Source organism: Dermacentor albipictus, chromosome 1 (assembly GCF_038994185.2).
Source record: "Dermacentor albipictus isolate Rhodes 1998 colony chromosome 1, USDA_Dalb.pri_finalv2, whole genome shotgun sequence".
In the NCBI taxonomy this organism is placed as follows: Eukaryota; Metazoa; Arthropoda; class Arachnida; order Ixodida; family Ixodidae; genus Dermacentor; species Dermacentor albipictus.
In genome coordinates, this window is record NC_091821.1 from 393,249,539 (window position 1) to 393,267,897 (window position 18,359).

The 18,359-nt window shown below is 47.2% G+C and overlaps 2 protein-coding genes across 2 annotated transcripts in view; one reads left to right on the forward strand and one right to left on the reverse strand.

Annotated features, from left to right (window-relative positions):
• LOC135913748 (guanine nucleotide exchange factor DBS-like) overlaps positions 1-18,359 on the forward strand; it is a 286,399-nt gene that overhangs the window by 109,125 nt on the left and 158,915 nt on the right. The window lies entirely within an intron of this gene.
• The window catches only part of LOC135914600 (uncharacterized), a 52,119-nt gene continuing 38,412 nt past the window's right edge, over positions 4,653-18,359 (reverse strand). The window contains exon 3 of the mRNA XM_070532044.1: positions 4,653-5,331. Coding sequence (XP_070388145.1) covers positions 5,148-5,331 — 184 coding nt within the window. The 3' untranslated portion in view covers positions 4,653-5,147. The remainder of the gene's footprint in view (positions 5,332-18,359) is intronic.

Sequence of the window (18,359 nt, forward strand, 5' to 3'; positions counted from 1 at the left end):
TGCTGTGCAGGAGACGAATATGACGCTGCGTGCATCGCGATAAAGAGCTTGTTTTTGAAAAGGTTGTGGTACCCGCTGTGAGGGCCCTTCTGCCGTCGCAGTATATCAGTTTAGAGCTGCAGATATCGCTGAACCATGTCAATTTTTCTTTTTCGTTATTATAACCACGCGTTTCTGGTTGGCGTTCTGTTTCGTTGTAACATTGAGGGTATGCGGGTCGTTTAATAACCGCGAAATTCGGTCCTGCACGCCTCCTTTGCTAGAGATGGAACAGGAATAGCTAGCGAACGCAAAAGCCAGAAACACCCATCCGCATCATGCGGCCCCGCCTTCCTGAAAGCATTGCCACGCTATTACCAAAACTTTTTGCTGCCCCAGTGACGTCCTTGTGGGGAGATTGAATGAAGCAGTTGCTGATCCAAAACGCTGAAGGTTGAAACCCTATTTTTGGACCCCCTCCAGCTAAGTTATTGGCGAGAATGGAGCAGGCAGGGCGTATCGATCGATTTTAGGCTGCCTGGTTCGCGCGTTGTGCGCCTTCGCAACGTTCCTGTGGACGGAAACAGGTGTGCTTTTGCCGGCGAGTACGGAACAGGTGTTCGACTGAAAGACGACGTACGTGAAGAGGTGGTAAGGCGCGGACATCTTGAGGGAAAAAAAAAAGAAGTGGCATTACCACAACAAACATAGCGGAAGGCCACGAAACAGCCACCCCGTTTGGCGGCTTTCCGGCGGAGAAAAGGCGTATTGATTTAAGTGCCACTGAAGGCGAACAATAAGGTTAAAAAGAAACCACTTTCAGAACGGTCGACGTTTATTTTCAGGATTCCATTGTGATAAAAAAGAGGCCCCTTCTATCCTAGAATGAGAACAGATGAGGTAAAAAAAGAATACATACAAAAAATAAAAAGAAAGAAGAAATCAATAAAGAAAGAAAGAAAGGAAGAAAGAAAGAAAGAAAATGTACCTTGCTTTCTGGCACTTACACTTTTAAGGAGTATTGGCTGTTATAACTGGGAAAATATGACGTATATCTGCAAGGAATGAGAAAGAAGAATATCTTGCAGTAACGGAAAAATGATATTTGAACTTGCTAGAGAAAATGACGCGTATGCGGTTCATTACATTTAAACTTTTCGGTGGCGCCATTAGTACACCCCATACATCTTTATGTTGCTCTTTACGTGCTACATAAAAGTTTTTTTTTCCAATGCTGAAAGAAGCTCGCAAAAGCACGCGGAAAGTACTTTCCGTGTTACGGCACTCTCGTGTTTCGCGGGCTTTCTTTAACGCTTCGAAAAGAGTTTTATGTAGCACGTAATGAGCAACACAAAGATCGGAAATTTTTCATGATGGCCTGCAAATTTCTGATTGACAGTTTTGCACGGATTGTAACAGTTGAGAAGTTAATTAATAAATAATAACTGTGTAATTAGGCAATATACAAAAATAGTCTGACTTGCTCCAAGCGATTGCGAACAACATTACTCTGGTTTTGCCCAGCTACGTGGCACTTGCATAGTTCTTAAATGTTGGCATAAGGTATCTGGGACACCCTGTGTACACATGAAGGTATAGGCTGCAGCGCAGTGCCTAATTGACTTTATTACGAGGTTGTCTTCTTCCTGTTCTTTCTTGTTTATTTTTTTTTCAACGAGAACTACGAATAAGCTGTGACCTCTTTCTTCTTTTTTTTCTTTTTTTTTTTGCTAGCAACATGGTTATCTGCCATGTTGACGTCATCGTGGGGTTAATAGAGAGCACATAATCGAAGTCCACAGATTTCCCTTTACTTTTGGTCCGTTTGCTATTTGAATGCACGTAGAACCTAACTGCCGTGCCGCTAAGATTGCTTGATTGATTGATTGATTGATTGATTGATTGATTGATTGATTGATTGATTGATTGAAATTTCGAATGTTGGCAACGATTCGGTCGCTGGCTTATCCACAAACAATAAATTGTTGAAGGGCTAGAAGATCACAACATGTGGTCGTATGACAGCATTACGGTTAAAAACAGTTCTCGCGAACGTTTGCAGTCAGTCAGCTCAAGATGATAAGAAAGCGCACCGACAAAACTGCACGTTTTGCACTTTCAGTGATCGTACTTAAGTCACTGAAGGACCAACATCAAACTGCAATAGCAAGAACGGTTTATCAGTCCAATGAATTCAGCTGCAAAACACACACGCACACACGTTGACAATGCATGCCTCGAGTCTATCCTGCCAATCGCCGACAAAGTAAGAAGTTCGATACTTATTATATGCACCATAACGGGGGGAAGGGGGGGAGGGGGGGGGGAGGAAAAGGCGCTTTTTCCATTTTTTTTTTTACAGCACACACGCAGCCACGTGCACATAGCAACAGGTGTGCTCACCTAAGTGTGCTCATTTGCAAGCATTCAAACTCCGTTCTGCTCGAGGACACGTCAATGCCTCCAGAAGACCGTGCCAGCCAATATATTTCCGAACATTGTTACTATAGCACCCTGTTTAAATCGTTCGTTCATTCACCATCGCGAAGAGTGTCATATCGGCACCCTGCTATACTTTTTTTCCTTGTGTCAGATTGGGGAACTTCCCGCACGTACGTAGTTAATTCAGTCGAGTGAGTACACAGATCTTCTTTTAACATTACTGTCCACGTTCCAAACGCACACACTTGCCATCATACAAAGCATCGCCACACTTTTCTCACAAACATACTGAACGTACAACAAAGATACGTGAAATAAGGCTCAGTTGGGTGTTTCGCAGTGGCAGTGACGTTCTTCGAACTAAACATCGAATCAAATAATGTGGTTTAAGGTCCCAAAGCGATGCACGGGCTATTTTGGGCGCTCTATAGGAGTCGCTTCTGATTAGTTTTCACACGGCTGTTTTTGGATTCCGCCCCCCAGCACTATGCCGCCGCTACCGAGGCCGTGAGTCGAACCTTCGTCCTCGTGCTCGACAGCAGAACGCCCTAGCCACTGCACCACGGCGGTGGCGGCGGGTGCTGATATATTGTTCAAGTCGCGCGAGATTGCACAGGTTCATACATTACTGTCCGCGTTCACAGCGCACAGAGGTAACATTTTTCGAGCCTTCAGTACACTTTTCTCACGAGAGTGACCGACAAAGCAGATAAAAAAAGAAAATACGCGAAGCGTACGGCTCGAGACACCTTCGCGGTGACAGCGACGTCATTTCGTCCATTACGCAAGAACCGAGATTTGCGAACGGACGCGTGGCTTCTCCTGTACGAGCTGCGCCGCGGCCACGGTGTGTCTAGCGACGCAAGGAGAGAACGAGAACGTCGAAAAGAAAGCGAAAATAAAAATAAAATGGGAAAGAACGGAAAAGAAAGAAAGTAAGTATGAAAGAAGGAAAGGAAGAAAGAAAGAAATAAAGAAAGGAAGAAAGAAAGACGATCGACGTGGGGCGAGCGGCGAATCGTATACCGAAGGCAGGTACGCCGCGGCCAGGACAGACGGCTCCATCCATGCCGCAAAGGCTGGCGTGTGCCGGTCCCGCGGGGATGGTACCAGGCTTTTATCCTTCCCGCGACCGAAGCTCTTAGCGTCCCGTCGGCCCCGATCGCAGCGAAAACCGCAGCGCGTCCGATCCCCACGTTTCCTACTCTTTTTCCCAACCTGGGCAAGCGGGAGAGCCGCACCTCGATGCGCCGAACAGTCCGCGAAAGAAATAAAGAAAAAAAAATAGAATGAACTAAAATACTATATCGGCGCGTCGTCCATAGTGTACGCGCCATCTGCTGTGCTTAAAAAAGCTTCTTCTACCCTGTCACTCCAATAAGGCAGTCACTGTTTTGAACTGCGCGGAAGAGGTTTATAGGCAGTAAAGCTGCTGTTCCTTGTTACGAAAAGGGGCGCGCTGGAGACGCGTTTGCCGCGCAAGATGATTTGTTTATTGCTGCGCGTGGTCGCGCGAAACAAGGTGGTCAACTCGTATACTTATTCGTCGAAGTATCGTCTGGCAGAGCCGCAGTTTAGTAGCGGAAGGGGAGATCTCAGGAGGAATTACACGAACGTTTCGGAACCAACTGAAAGCACTCGCCGCATCGCATCCGTCGCGAATCGAAGCTGGCGACAGCCTCGCGCCATTAACTTACAAACTAGTCGCGTGCTGCAATATCGCGCATGATATTGGTAAAACAAAATTCGAAGTTGCTGGCGTCGGTTGTTGGTGCGAAAGGGACAGGCATATACATGATGCGTTGGTTAGGTAACTTTGACGAAAAGCTCTGACCCGAGTACATTGAGTGCCACACCTCTTGGAATGCGTGCGAGGACCCATTCAGCAGCGCTACCAATGTATGGAATCCGGGTGTGTTCACTGAACATTCAATGGACACTAAAATAGCATTATATTGTGGCTTTTTACTATGCACACTTAGCCAAGCAGGCTACGCTCGACTTGTGTGATGCGAACAAAGGCGGAAGTGGAAGCGGATGGAAGTGAACCAAAGGAATAATCCTGCGGACAGCTTCTCTATCCGCCTTTTTTGTTTAGTGTTTTTACAGTTAATAATCGATGGGGCTTATTCTTGGTGTTTGTGGCGTTACCGGCAATTGAGTGGCCCATTGTTCATAGCTCTGCGATAGGAAGGGGTGTTGGCCCAGGCCTCAAACAGTATAAGACGCAATGGACTCAGACAAAGACTATATTGTGACAAGGACACACATGCGGCAAATATATCAGAGTTTAGGCAGATGAGTCGGCGCGTGTATTGTCACGGTAGTTCTCACTGGTGAATCACCCGCGTCATGGTGACTCGCGTCTCGTCGTTCATGCCCGAGTATCCAGGGTCAGCTGACTGGGGAACACGCCAGCACGGTCGGCCATCACGTTGACGTGCCGATAGAAACCACGGTCTCCGGACTGGCTCAGAGCTACCTGGGGTGCACTCAGGAGGTGGCCGGGTTTTCTCAGTGGGCGGTCTGGGACACAGGCCTAGTACCGCACCCTGGAAAGCGGCCGAGACCGCAAGTAGGGCTGTGGTCGAAATTTGACGGCCCGGGCACAGGCCAGCACAGAGGACAGGACGGCGGGAGGCGGACACCACCATCGATGATGTCCCGGGCACAAGCCGGGTAAACGGCCAAGACGGCTGGAGGTAGACACAACTGCCGGTAATGGCTCAGGTACGAGCCGGGACAGACCTGGGCGGTAGCAGGCAGACGCAGCTGCCAATGACGGCCTGGACATGAACCGGGATTGGGACGCACATGGGGGAAGGCGGGCAGAGGCCTCCGCTGAAGGTGCGCCGGGCACGAGCCAGGTCAGAGGTGAGGACAACCGCAGATGACGGCCCGGGCATGAGCCTGGACAGATCGGAACGGTAGGACATGATAGCCGGGGCACAGGCACGGCACATGCAGTACAGATGTCCTGCTCCCACAGGTCCAGAGCCTACGCAGCTGGATGCACCGATGATGACGATGATGATGATGATGACCTTAACGTTTTTATCAAGTGCCCTCCCATGGCGATTGGCCAAGAGTCGGGAAAATTTTACATATGTGTTTATTATTTATTACTTGGTTTATTTGGTGCAATACTCCGGACAATAGTCCAAGCAGGAGAGGGTGAAAAAAAAGAAAACATCCATGGTAACAAATTACAAAGTACTACGTAGTAAGGGTGAAGTTGACGGTAATAAATTCCACTTTGTAATTGCACGCTGGAAGAATGAATATTAATATAATTTAGTCCTAGCAAATACAGGTATGATGTGATGACTGTGTTTACGACGCGAGGATCGACCAGTGTGTCTCTCCAAGTTCCTAAGGTTTCAACAAACTGAATAAAGTTTGAATATAGTGAATAAGTTTAGAAATATATAATTTTGATAAAGCTGCACCTATCGTTCGCCACCGAACACACGCGCACCGCTTCTGACGTCGTCGTCGTCGTCGTTATTGTTGTTGTTGCCTATCATGTATGCGGCTCCTACGCACTATGGAGGATTGGCCAAGACCTCTGACGTCACCCACGGGCCAGCCGTGCACTCGTCATCCAGCGCACACGGCCCTTCTTCGTCCACAAAAGGAGCGTTTTCAAAAGTGCGTGGGAGTAATTCCTACTACAAACTCGTATAATTTAATAAACAACGACAATGTATGGAGTGACAGACTTCTGCTAGTTTTATAACAGATCGTTGCCACGATGGCGCTGCAATTATTTAGCAATGAAAATGAATTAAGCTTCCTCTAACGGCAGTAGGTGACCTCAAGGGCCACCCTCCATTTATATTATATGCTTTCTAATTAGCATAAGGAAATTACTTTTTTAACTTCGCCATTGCTCCTTGCAAAGAAATAGTTTGAAAAATGTGAGAATCACTAGTCTGTACTGAAGTGACCTCTCCTGTCTATGCTAGGGTTTAGGCTCTGGCTACTATACAGAGGAACGCCGTGACTTATAGGTTTAATCTTGTAATAGGGCGGCAGTAGATAACTCCATTGTTATAGCCGAAAAATTGCAATAGTGCAAACGTCCCTTTTTAAATTTACACCCTAGTCGTACTGAACTTCATCTTTCGATAATTGTTGTCGTATGAAGAGAAAAAGGGGGGAAATGTTTATTTTTTTTCGGTTATGTAGGCCGATACCTCTAGCTAAAAGTCATGTATGTCACTTCGTGCCTGAACACCAAAAAGATTTTGAGCCGCTAAACTTCACTTCAAGAAACGGTCGAGGTGAAAAGAGCAGCGTTCTAATGAGCGCAACTAGAGAGAAAGAAGCAGCCAGCCTCCCTTCTTAACATTACAGCAACACCAATGAACCTACGAAAGCCATGTCACACCGCGTATCGTCGTTCGCGTCACTGTACAAACCGTACATCTAATGCTGCTATAAATGCTGCACACGACGCGCACGAGCATATATTAAGCGACAGGCCACTGTAGCGGTGATATCGCGGTAATTACACCAGTATAGCTTCTCGCAGACAGGCTTAACTGCGTGTTGTCAAATATTCATGGCGTTAACAGAACCGACTCGCCTAAGCGGGCGAAAAACGCATGTACTCCGCTGTCACCGAAAGGTCAGACTTTACAGTAAGTTTGTTTACGGCGCCCTTCCCATCGATGCACCGAGGTATTCTAAGTTGTATAAAAGAGACAACGAAGAATTTGAAACGAGAGAACGAGAGAGAGAATTCGAACACAGAACGCGCGCGCATCTGATAGCTTCACCCTTATAGACATTAATCGCTTGTCCGTTCGTTTATCCGCCTTGCCTTAGCCAAAGGTTCGATGCAGCCCCATAGCCGCGAGCGAGCCCAGGGCACCGGGTGCGTAGGAGCGTCGTTAATCACGCGCTAAAGGAATCGGCCACAGATGGAACCGTTCCGGTACGGTTGCCGCCACGCGGATGCACCGAGAGGCGAGAAGGGGATCCGTTGGCGAAGCTGCGCGCAGGGCGACCTCCGTATCTATACAGAGAGAAACCGACCCCGGTTTCTCTCGGCTTTCGCGATATATAACAGTCTACGTACGCCACCGCCGACCGGCCGGTCTCGCCCGCACCGCAAACGCCTCGACTTCGACGGATCGGAAAGACTCCTCACTTGATCTACGCGCCCGGCTGCGCCCAGAGCCGAATAAGCTCGCGGTTGAGGTCCGCCATTGTCGTCACCGCCGCCTCGCCTTCGGACGCGCCAGCGGGAGTGGTGCCTGCGGGGGCTGAAAGGCGGCGCATCGCGCTTGATCTGGCGCCTGATAGAGTTACTCCCCGGAAGATGAGAGAGAATAGAACCAAATAACTGCTGGAGCAACAAAAGACCCGCAAAGAAATGAAGGAAATAGAGAGAAAAAGAAGAAGAAGAGTAAGAAGCGAAAGAAGAGGAAGTGAATCGGACCGCTCGTTTTTTGTTTCTTCTTTATTCTTGCCACCCAAGATGCGCTATATACTATACTACCTCTGGCACTGTACCCTCGCAGTTGCCGGCTGCTGCTGGTGGGCACTAGAGAAAAGGACGGAAGAAAGCGAAAGACGGCTCGGTTTTGTGACAGAAAAAGAAAATAAGAAAAAAAGAAGACCTTTTTGAGAGAAAGATGTGACGGCGTGCCCTTTTCGCGGAGGGTGCCACTATCTTTATGGGCGAGCGAGAGTGAGTTGGTCTGTTTGCTTTCCGAGGCTCTGGGGAGCTGTTTCAGCTACGAGTTTGGCTGCTGCCTGTGGGACGGCGAGATTCCGAGCACTCGAGAGCACACATATATATATATATATAGATGAGGAGCGGTGGGAATGATATGAAACGCGTTCACCTGTGAAAGAAGGACGTCTGTCTCCGTGCGGAAGCGTCAGACATAACAACAGCTAGTCTATAGTTCAATATGTAAACACATTCATTGTCGTAGTCTGTGAAGACACTCTGTGAGAGAAATCTGTTGCCGCTAGCACTGTTGCGCGGCGTCTGGTGCCTGGTGCTCTCCGTTAGCGCGCGCGTAATTGAGGGGCATTGTCAATGTCAATTTTGTGAAACTTGAACCAACGAGAGTTCGGAATCGAGGCGCGCTATTACGACGAGAATCACGCTTTCGGGAGTGTGTGAAGCCAGCGCCGCCAGCGCGTGTGTGTGTGTGTGTGCGTGTGCGTGTGTGTGTGCGTGTGTGTGTGTGTGTGTGTGTGTGTGTGTGTGTGTGCGTGTGCGTGCGTGCGTGCGTGCGTGCGTGCCTGCGTGTTTTCTCACACTCTCTTTATTTCGCCCCTCACCACCTCACCTGCAGCAGCAAGCCAATACTCTTGCTAGGCTAAGCTATTCTGATACCATTAAACGGTTTTTTTCTCAATAGTAGTGATGCACATTCCGAAAAGCCTATTTCTTTTATTTTTACAGCGAAGCTGTTAAGGACTACTTTCCACACTATCGTGTCCGCGTGTAGAAAAATAAATCCCGAAGATCCGCGGCGATCCGCGGGCCGATCCGCGGTGAGTGTGACGCCGGCGTTAAGCACTCCCCATACGTGAACCGACCTCGAGATTACACTGACAAGTGTCTGTAGACTTTCTGTAGATTGGTAAAAGGAATTTTTTCACGGACTTCTGCTTCCGCAGCGCTCCTTCTCTGAAGTGCATACGCAGTTACACCTTTCTCATTTCCCTATGCAGTCTATTATCACGTCTTTGAGGTCCGTATCAACGCTTGTGGCATGGTAATGAAGCGGACGACATGATATACTATGATGACACGCACACGCACGCACGCACGCACGCACGCACGCACGCACGCACGCACGCACACACACACACACACACACGCACACGTACACACACACACACACACACACACGCGCGCGCGCACACGCGCACGCGCACACGCGCACGCACGCGCACACACACGCACACGCACGCACGCACATACACACACACGCACACGCACGCACATACACATACACACACGCACACACACACACACGCACACACACGCACGCACGCGCGCACATACACGCACGCACGCACATACACACACGCACGCACGCACGCACACACACACACACACACACACACACACACACACACACACACACACACACACACACACACACACACACACACACACACACACACACACGCACACGTTTCGATGCATCTGCAGGGTTGTTTTTATAGGCTGCATGTGTCAACGATCAGCTATAGTGTAGCATGTGCATCGAAATTCGCCAGCCTATTCCATATTGTCGCCTTTTCCTTTTTTCCCACTAAAGTCCGGTTACGTACACACGTAAATTTATAGTTTGCGAAAAGCGGAAAAAAAGCGTCGCAAACAACCAGTCGACGTTTCTATCCCCCGAAGCGCCTAGTTGATCGTTTCCGCTTTGCAACATTTTACGACGGTCATTGCAACGCTTATTTTAGAGAAACGCCGCCACGGCCGAGAAGAAGCGGCCGAGGTGAAAAGGGTTCCTCCCAGCCATCTTCCACCCGTCGAGGAAGCAGGCGGCCTCAAATCACTCCGAATCGGCGGTAAAAGTGATACTTTGGCAAGATCCGCTTTAAGCTGCCGTTCGCCAGGAACAGATTACGACCGTGTTGGATCGGACAATGGCTGCCGGCGCCTTGGCACGGTTGGCTGACTTCGCTGAAGTCTTCGCCGAGGGCGGTTAGAAAAAACCGAAAGGACGTAATTCTCTGGCGGTTGATCGGATTTATTTCTCTTGCTCTTTCTCGCTCCTTGCTTTATGTCTCGTGTCCTTGTTCACAGAGTAGAGTATAAGGATGCGTTACAGTCCTGCCCTGACGATCACGGCTGTGACTACTGGAATCACTGGCAGGCACTGCAAACACGTTTCTAGCAGAGGTACAGCTTCGCACGTTTATACTGACAGCGTTCAGCAGTGCTAGGGATGAGTTGCAACAAATGATCGAGGAACGTATTGCCGACAAAGCGTAAGAGCAGGGTCGAAGGTTAACATGCATAAAACAAAGGTGGCATGTTCTACTGCCTGGCAAAAGAACGAGAATTTATGGTTGATAGTTGGCCTCTGCAATCTGTGCAAGACTACGTTTGTAGAAGCTAATTACTCACAGGAAAACCTGAATATGAAAAAGGAATTTACAGAAGGCTAGAAATGGGTTACACCGCATAGACGTCAGACGTCACCAACTCATGACCAGCAGCTTGTACCGCAGTTCTCGAAAAGGTAAAGTGTACAGTCATTGCATTCTATCTGTACTTACAGATGGGGCGGAACATTTGAGCTTAAGAAAGAAGCTCGAGAGCAAGTCAAGAACCGCTCAACGAGCTATGAAAAGGAAAAATAGTTAGGCGTAACGTTAACAGACAGGCAGACAGCGGTGTGGATCGGAAAGCAAACGGGGGTAGTCGATATTCTAGCTGATACTAAGAGGAAAAAGTGAAGCTCGGTAGGTCACGAAATGCGCAGGGCAGGTAAACGATGGTCCATCAGAGTTAAAAGATGGCTGCAAAGGGAAGGGAAGCTCACTTTAGGACAGCAGATAATTAGGTTCTGTGGTGAAATGAGAAAATTAGCAGGCATAATGTGGAATCAGCTAGTGCAAGACACCGGTTATTGGATGTCGCTGGGAGGGCCCTTCGTCCTACTGTGGACATAAATATAATGATGATGATAATGAATATGATGATTATGACGATTTTGATGATTTGTCACGAGCTTACATTCATGGCACTTAAACGATGCATGGGCAGATATCACCAAAGATTCGCCTTGTTTTTTTTATTTTCGTCTTAAAGCCACCTAAAGAAATACATATGTAGCGCAGCTGTAGGGCTGTATCAAGACTTTTATTTCTAGATGTCCGAAATCTATGCTCTTTGAGCGCGAAATCAGTGTTATTCATTCCGCTCATTAAGTTTATGCACAACACTGGATGTTTGAGTGGTGGTTCCGTGTTATTTCACTTATTAAACACACGTGGAAGTTTGGCTGTCACTTATATTCGCTAACAATTGTGTGTGATACTCCCCGTGGGGTGTGGTGGCTGCGCCAAATAACTAGACCCTGCTTTCGGGGCTGATGTCCGTGATGGCACTATGCACGTCAGCTTGGGACTTGCACTACGACGTGTGCAGTATTTCTTGTTTTGCTTCGTCTATTCTCCTTGCTTTTCTTTTTCTTCCCAGTTGCTGTTTGGGACTTTGGTTTAGCCGACCATAGAAAGGCCTACATTCCCGATTTCTCCTACTTCATTAAAAAAAAAAGAAAGATTGATCATCCTTCTTTTTTTCGCAAGGGCAAGAACTTTGTATCGTTTAACTTAAAAAAATACATATAAAGGAATGAAGCCTATAACTTCCACCGAGTTACACAGTCCTCTCAGAAAGGAACAGAAGGGAAAAAGCGTTTTTTGTTTCCCCTCTAGTTTACAAGAAAAGACTAAAAAGACAGAAATTAGCATCTAACACGAGAAAAAAAGAAGGATGGTAGAATGAACGACAGCTCGGAAGACACTTACATCGTGATCGAATGCACACTGGTTAGCATAGACTACATTTCTTTTATTAAATGGAGAGTAATGCATCATGGGTAACGCCGGCTACTCCTTCTAACTTAGCCAAGTGATACACATAAAATTTAGGCCAGTGAAAAACAAACAACGAACAAACAACAAACCAAACAAACAATGATAAAGTAAAATGTAAGTAAAAGTTGGATTGAGCTCGCACATTGCTCACAAGAAATTCAAGTAAGCACATTGTGCGCCACAAGAACGGAAATAAGACAGCAAGTAACGATAGTTTGTCACAAAGAGAAGTGAAATAAATATGAAATTGACGCAGAGCCACTGTCAGTTTACATGGAAGTACCATCTTTACTCATAGGGAGGTAGCTAACATGGTGTCCTTGTTTCAGAAAAGGGCTTAGGCTCACAGTCAATAAAATAAAACGAAAGTATTAACCAATCTTTCGCAACGTAATCAGAAAAGCGAGCATTCGCTCGGGTCATCACAGTTTGCCACTTCGTTGACCTCCAAGTCGATGAAAGCGGAGGCCATCGGCTGACATGTATAGACTTCGTTTCAAGCCGAGGCATTCTGCACTTCGCCAGAGCGGTGCCTTTCAAGCGTGCCATCATTAAAGAGGAAACACGGGACAGGCGCCAGATACGCACCGATAGGCGGAGGTGAGCCTCTTGGCCGCGCGAAGCGGGAGAAAGCAGATGCATTCTGGATTGAGATTGGAGCTGTATATTTGGCGGTGTTGGTAATGAAGTGCTTGAGCCGGGACTCTCAATTACTGCGCATGTTTTGCCGCTAAGGGAAAAAGCATTAGAAAAAGAACGCGACAACAGGAAACACACCCAGAGAGAGAGAAATAAGGTAAAATAAAATAAATCCCATACTTAGCCCGCGAGCCTTCCTTATGCAGCGTTCCTTATGACGCTATCAAAAGCCTCTCTTTTATATTTCCCCTTTTCTTGTTGACCTTTGAACAGAAGAGTCAGTTCCATTACCCGCCTCTCCTTTTCGTAACCGTTCTCGTGAAATTTTTATGCTGCTTTCCAGACATTTCTGTGGGGAAGAGCCGTACCTAGACGGCGCCTCCATTTCGTTGCGAAAACGTGCTTTCCTAGAAAAGCTGAGCCTGACAGCTAATGCTATCCCTAGACTTGGCTTGTGTCCGGCGTTTAGGCTGCGTCTTGAAAATGTCATCGGGTTCTTAACGGGTCCGTATTCAGAAAAAGGACGCCTCATATATGCAACACCGTGTCCTTACTGGCCAGATTTCAGGCGTCTAACATTCGTGATAAGGATCGACGCGATAACGAGATTATCTTCGCGGTGTTGGGAAACCGCGCACGGCGCTTACGTGAGATTAGTTTTCTGAACACACACCCCGGGCTTATTATATACCGGAAGCGAATACGTCACTTCATCAATTCTTAATTAGTTGACCGACCGTAGTAACAAGTTCATGTCCTCTGATATCCTTGTATGAGAAAAAGTGATTCAAACGGTTCCGAAAAAATGCTCTATTTAAGAATCATTGGAAAATCTCCCAGCCCTCGGACGTCGAAAGGTCTCCTGAACTTTTGCCATCTGTGTTTGATTTGTTTGTTTATTCGTAGTTGTTACGTTTCTTTTAAATGTTCTTGTCCTCTTCACGTCACTTCGATCACCCCATATGAAGTATCAAGCCCCACATACAGCAGCGATGAAGTGTATGGCTTTAATAAAACTCCTTGTCTCTCCTATATATCACCAGTTGAAAAATTAAGGCAATATCTGGCGCTTCTGGGTGGAGTATAGGTAGTACAGGGTGGAGTACAGGTGGAGTACAGAAACACGAGAAAACTCAGCCATCACGCTTGCAGTGGAGTCAGCGAAGGCAGAATATTGCCTTCTCAGGAACCACGTGACGCAAGTGCAAAATTTGGAAAAGGCAACCAATGAAAATACTGACACGGATTGTACATGATGTTGCGTACTCCAGGGTAGCGTATCGTACTGCTGCCGAGTAGTAGCGGCGCCTGCCTATCGAAGCTCGACCGACCATACTTATTGGGTAGCGTGGCGTTGTCCGCGGGCTGCAGGCATCCGGCAGACCATGGTGACCAAGCAAGGGCGAGACGATTTGCGAGTGCGAAACTTGCACGGTTTATTCAAAGGTAGATGAAAGAAAATAAGAAATGCATGAAGTATATAAAAGTACATTTCTGAGCCCCTTAATTAGGCTCTCTACAAGTGTTGGCGGGGTCTTGCTTCCGTCGATGTCACGTTCATGCACAGAGAGAGGGCCCCTCCTTATTTTGTTACAGCGCAAGCTTGACAAGGACAAAAGAAGGCACATCTGACACACACAGCGCTACTTTCAACAACAGGTTTATTTCTCGTTCTCGTCGCTATATATACACCCTCGACCCGTCATACACCAGGTGTAACATTTTTGGAAATATAAACAAAAGATATAAACTGGGAACCACACGTAGGCAGTTTCTTGATTCACATATTCAAAGATATGTACACGTTCAACGCGAACAAAGATAATTCAGCTCTTTTGATGATAATGAAATGGAAGTTTTACTGACGCATGCATCGCCGAATGTTGCTATGTGTCTGGCTTCTATTATCAAGCGCGTCATTTCACACCTGCTTCTATTCATGATCACTGTTTCTTTAAATCTTGGTTTGCACTTGCATCTCTGGCAATGGATGGCAAGAAAGCCGTCAGCGGCCACGTTGTTAACTTTGTTACTATGTTCTCGTAGCCTGTCATTTATGCATCTACCTGTTTGACCGATGTAGGATTGTCCACAGCTGAGAGGAATACGGTATACCACGCCGGCGATGCAATCAACGAATTTGTTTTTATGTTCTTTTTCGCATGCGCTACGTGGGATTCTTTCCGGCCTTGTGGTTTTACAGAGGCTGACCAATTTATTAGGTGCCGAAAACACAACGTTAATGCCGCTCCTTCCAGCAATCTTCTTTATTCTATGGGAGAATCCGTGTATGTAGGGGATGACGGCAACCTTTCCTTTGTTCATGTCAGTGCTCGACACGTGCACCTGCTCCGAACTGCTTTGCTGCGCCTCCTCCTCTGGCATTACCGAGCAAGGAAAGGAAAAGTCACGCCTCATTTCGATGAAGCCCGGTAGAAGGTCGGGTGGTAGAAGGCCCTTTGTGCGCAAGGTGCGTGACGTTGACCATCGCAGGAGAAGTCAAGCCTCATTTCGACGAATCCTGGTAGAAGGTCGGGTGAAATTCCTGTCGCCACGTGGTGGCAGACGCCAACCCTAACAATGGAAGCTGTAACGCCTCTAGTAAAACTTTATTATCGGTGTTGCGCATTGAGGGGATCTTCCCTTCGATCTGCAGTGGTATGTGCAGGGCAACATAAACCCATGAGCCAGGTTCTCGCGTGCAAGCTGCCTGAAACGTTCGATTTCGATTTTTGTATTATTATATTTTTTTCGTGTTAGAGCATGCGCACAATACGTCGTCAAACTCTTGCCCACTGATCGCGTCGATGCATGCCGTGGTGCGACTCGCATACGTCGTAGCCACGAGGTGGAACAGTTGACTTGAATTCAGTCGTTGACGCTAACACTTTTCATACACATCATTTCACTCTCATTTGTGCGCACCCACATGTGCACGCTCATCGACACACTCATCTCATCTGTGCAAGCACGCATATTGGTGAATCAGTCACGCAGTGAAAAAATTCGTTATAACAAAATCGCTTCGCTCGAAATAACGCGCTGCTTTACGAAGGCATCGCCCTGTGTTCAGTTCAGTTTATTTCTTTAATAATAATAAGGAGGAGACATACATGTTTACATAAGTATACAGAAGGAGGTCCCAGAGCATGTGGCTGAAAGGGGACCTCCTGACAGAAAATATGTACATTAAAGGAAATACAAGGAATAAAACAGCGATACAGTAGTCACAATGATGAAGAATATTCAAAGTATAAGTACAAACTGTAAAGTAATATGAAGTCAATAGCTAGTCGTACAATTAAAACAGTAGTTTAGGGCATTCGCAACATAACAAACCAAAATACTTATAAAGGCTATAAATGAGAGAATAAGAAAACTAAAGAAAAAAGAAAAAAAAACGGCAAGGAAATGAGCAGGAGTGAGGTGAATAGCTTAGATATGGGGATTATTTTGGCTATCTAGTAGAAAAGTGAATAATGTTTTCTTGAAGGAACTCAAAGAAGAAGAGTGCTTGACATTTAATGGGAGGCTGTTCGGCATGCTGTCGTTCCAGCTGTAGCACCCCTCGGATTTTTCTTAAAATGTTGTTTCAAGTGTTTCCCTTCTGTTTCTCTCTACTTTTGTTTCAAAAAGTGGTAGCTTTTTCACTGCCCCGTTCATTTGCTCGTAAGCCGTGCGCGCTTGAACCTCGTGGGTGCATAGCATTGCGTTGTAACGGTTACTGCTCTCGTCTGCTTGAGTTTTGAGATAGATGTATCTTTCTTTTTAAAAGTGAACCAGGAAAGTATCGCTGCTCATATGTCAGTACATGCTGCTCCAGATGACGTGATTTCTACTTGGAATCACACACACACTCACACGCACACACGCACACACATGCACACGCACGCACACGCACAACACCAAGTACATATGCAAGCAACGCGCGCAACTACACCCTGCGGAAACTAATGTAACCAGGATTTAACGTCCAGGCGGAGGTAGCGGAAGAAAACTGATAGCTATCTCAGCGGCACGCTAAGCGTTCGCCGCGCTTGTTCAAGGTTAAGCACGCCATGCAACTCAAGGAGCGACATCGGTTGAAAGCACAGTTCAGAGCGGCGGTCGCATATATATTACGTGATCGCGTACGCTACACACGGGTCACACTGACCATTACGTAGGCTGCAGTTTGCATTAAAGAGTGGATTGTACAAACGACATTGTACGTCAGTTGCGGTGTAAGCGCATGCGGTCCCGTCTGTCGAGGGCATGCGAGATGCGAAAACCACGATTGAGTTAGCCTATTGCCAACAATCCTATATACTATTACTCCGTACTACATGATAATGCGATCTGATAGGATTACGGGGCGCACGCGAAAGCTCCCAGACTAAGCCTCACTACGGCGAAAGAAAGAAAAGGAATGAAAACGTTGCGGAATAAGCGAAGAAATGATCCTCGCTTCCTCTCACTCAAGCTGGAGGCGTTGGGCTCGAACTCGTCTCCCAGTTGGACGAACCCTGCGCATGCCATTTGCGTATAATGGTGCACCGAATTGCTGGCGTGGGGCGAGCGCTGTCGAATGGGGCAAGCAGCGGTGGGCCAATCTACCCGTCGTTACAGCCTCATCGTCGTCGTGGTCCGAGTCCTCCGCGCGTCCAGCGGCGCTTCTTTCCCTAAGGAGCTGCGGCTCGCGGACTGACGCCGGACAACAGTGATACTGCCCCATTCCAGTCCCGTATCCGGGCACGCGCCATGGCTGATTTCGCCGCCTGTCTCTGTCTGCGCCCTCGCTTCCAGCCTTCCTTCGTTGCCCCTCAATCTTTATCTTTGGTCGTTGCGTTGGACTCTCGCCTGGTCACCTTTCTGTTCACCGCATTCCCGTCCTTGGGAGTTTGTTTTGTGTTGCCATATTGTTGTCTGCTCTTTCTCTCTTTTTCTTCTGTACACACATACATATATCAATAGTGTAAAGATAGTATACAAAATAGCATAATAAAATGTAACATACATGTCTTTTAGTCAGCGCGCCCAACGCGGCAGTTAAACCCTTCTGTTCGATTCCCTTCTGAACATGCATGCACCAGCCCAGTTCTGCACACTCCTGCGGGTCCTTCGTTCCGTTTGTTCCCTTCCGTCGTTCCTTTTTTCCTGATGCAGTTGAATGCGCTGGCCCATTGACGCGTGGTAAGCACGCATTTCAGAAGTTAGTGGTACTATTATATTACTATTGTTGTAGTCGTTATCGTTGCTGTTGCTGATGCTGGCACCACTCTTGCTGTTGTTGGCTGTGGCTTAAAGGAATGTCAGCGCCTGTAAGGGACGTTATTTATTGATTTATTTTATTTATTGACGATACCTCAAGTACCCTGTATACACGGTTTATATGAGGGGTGGGCGGAGTTGATGTTTTCAAAGAGAGACTCAACGGCGGCTTTGAACTGAACAGGGTTCACGTGAAGGACGATGTTTGAGGGAAGATTGTTACAGTCGATGGCTGTCTTGCAAAGAAAGACTGAAGGTGTGTGATGGTGCGGCCACGTTGGGGGCATAAAGTTTTAACATGGCTGATGCGTTGAGAGATGCGATGAGCTGAATTGATGGGAGAACAATGAGGCGAAACATGAAAAAAAAAATGTGATGCAGTGCAATCCTTGCGATATTGCGGCGAACTTGAAGACTAGATAGATATGCTTGTATTTATAGGTTACTTACTC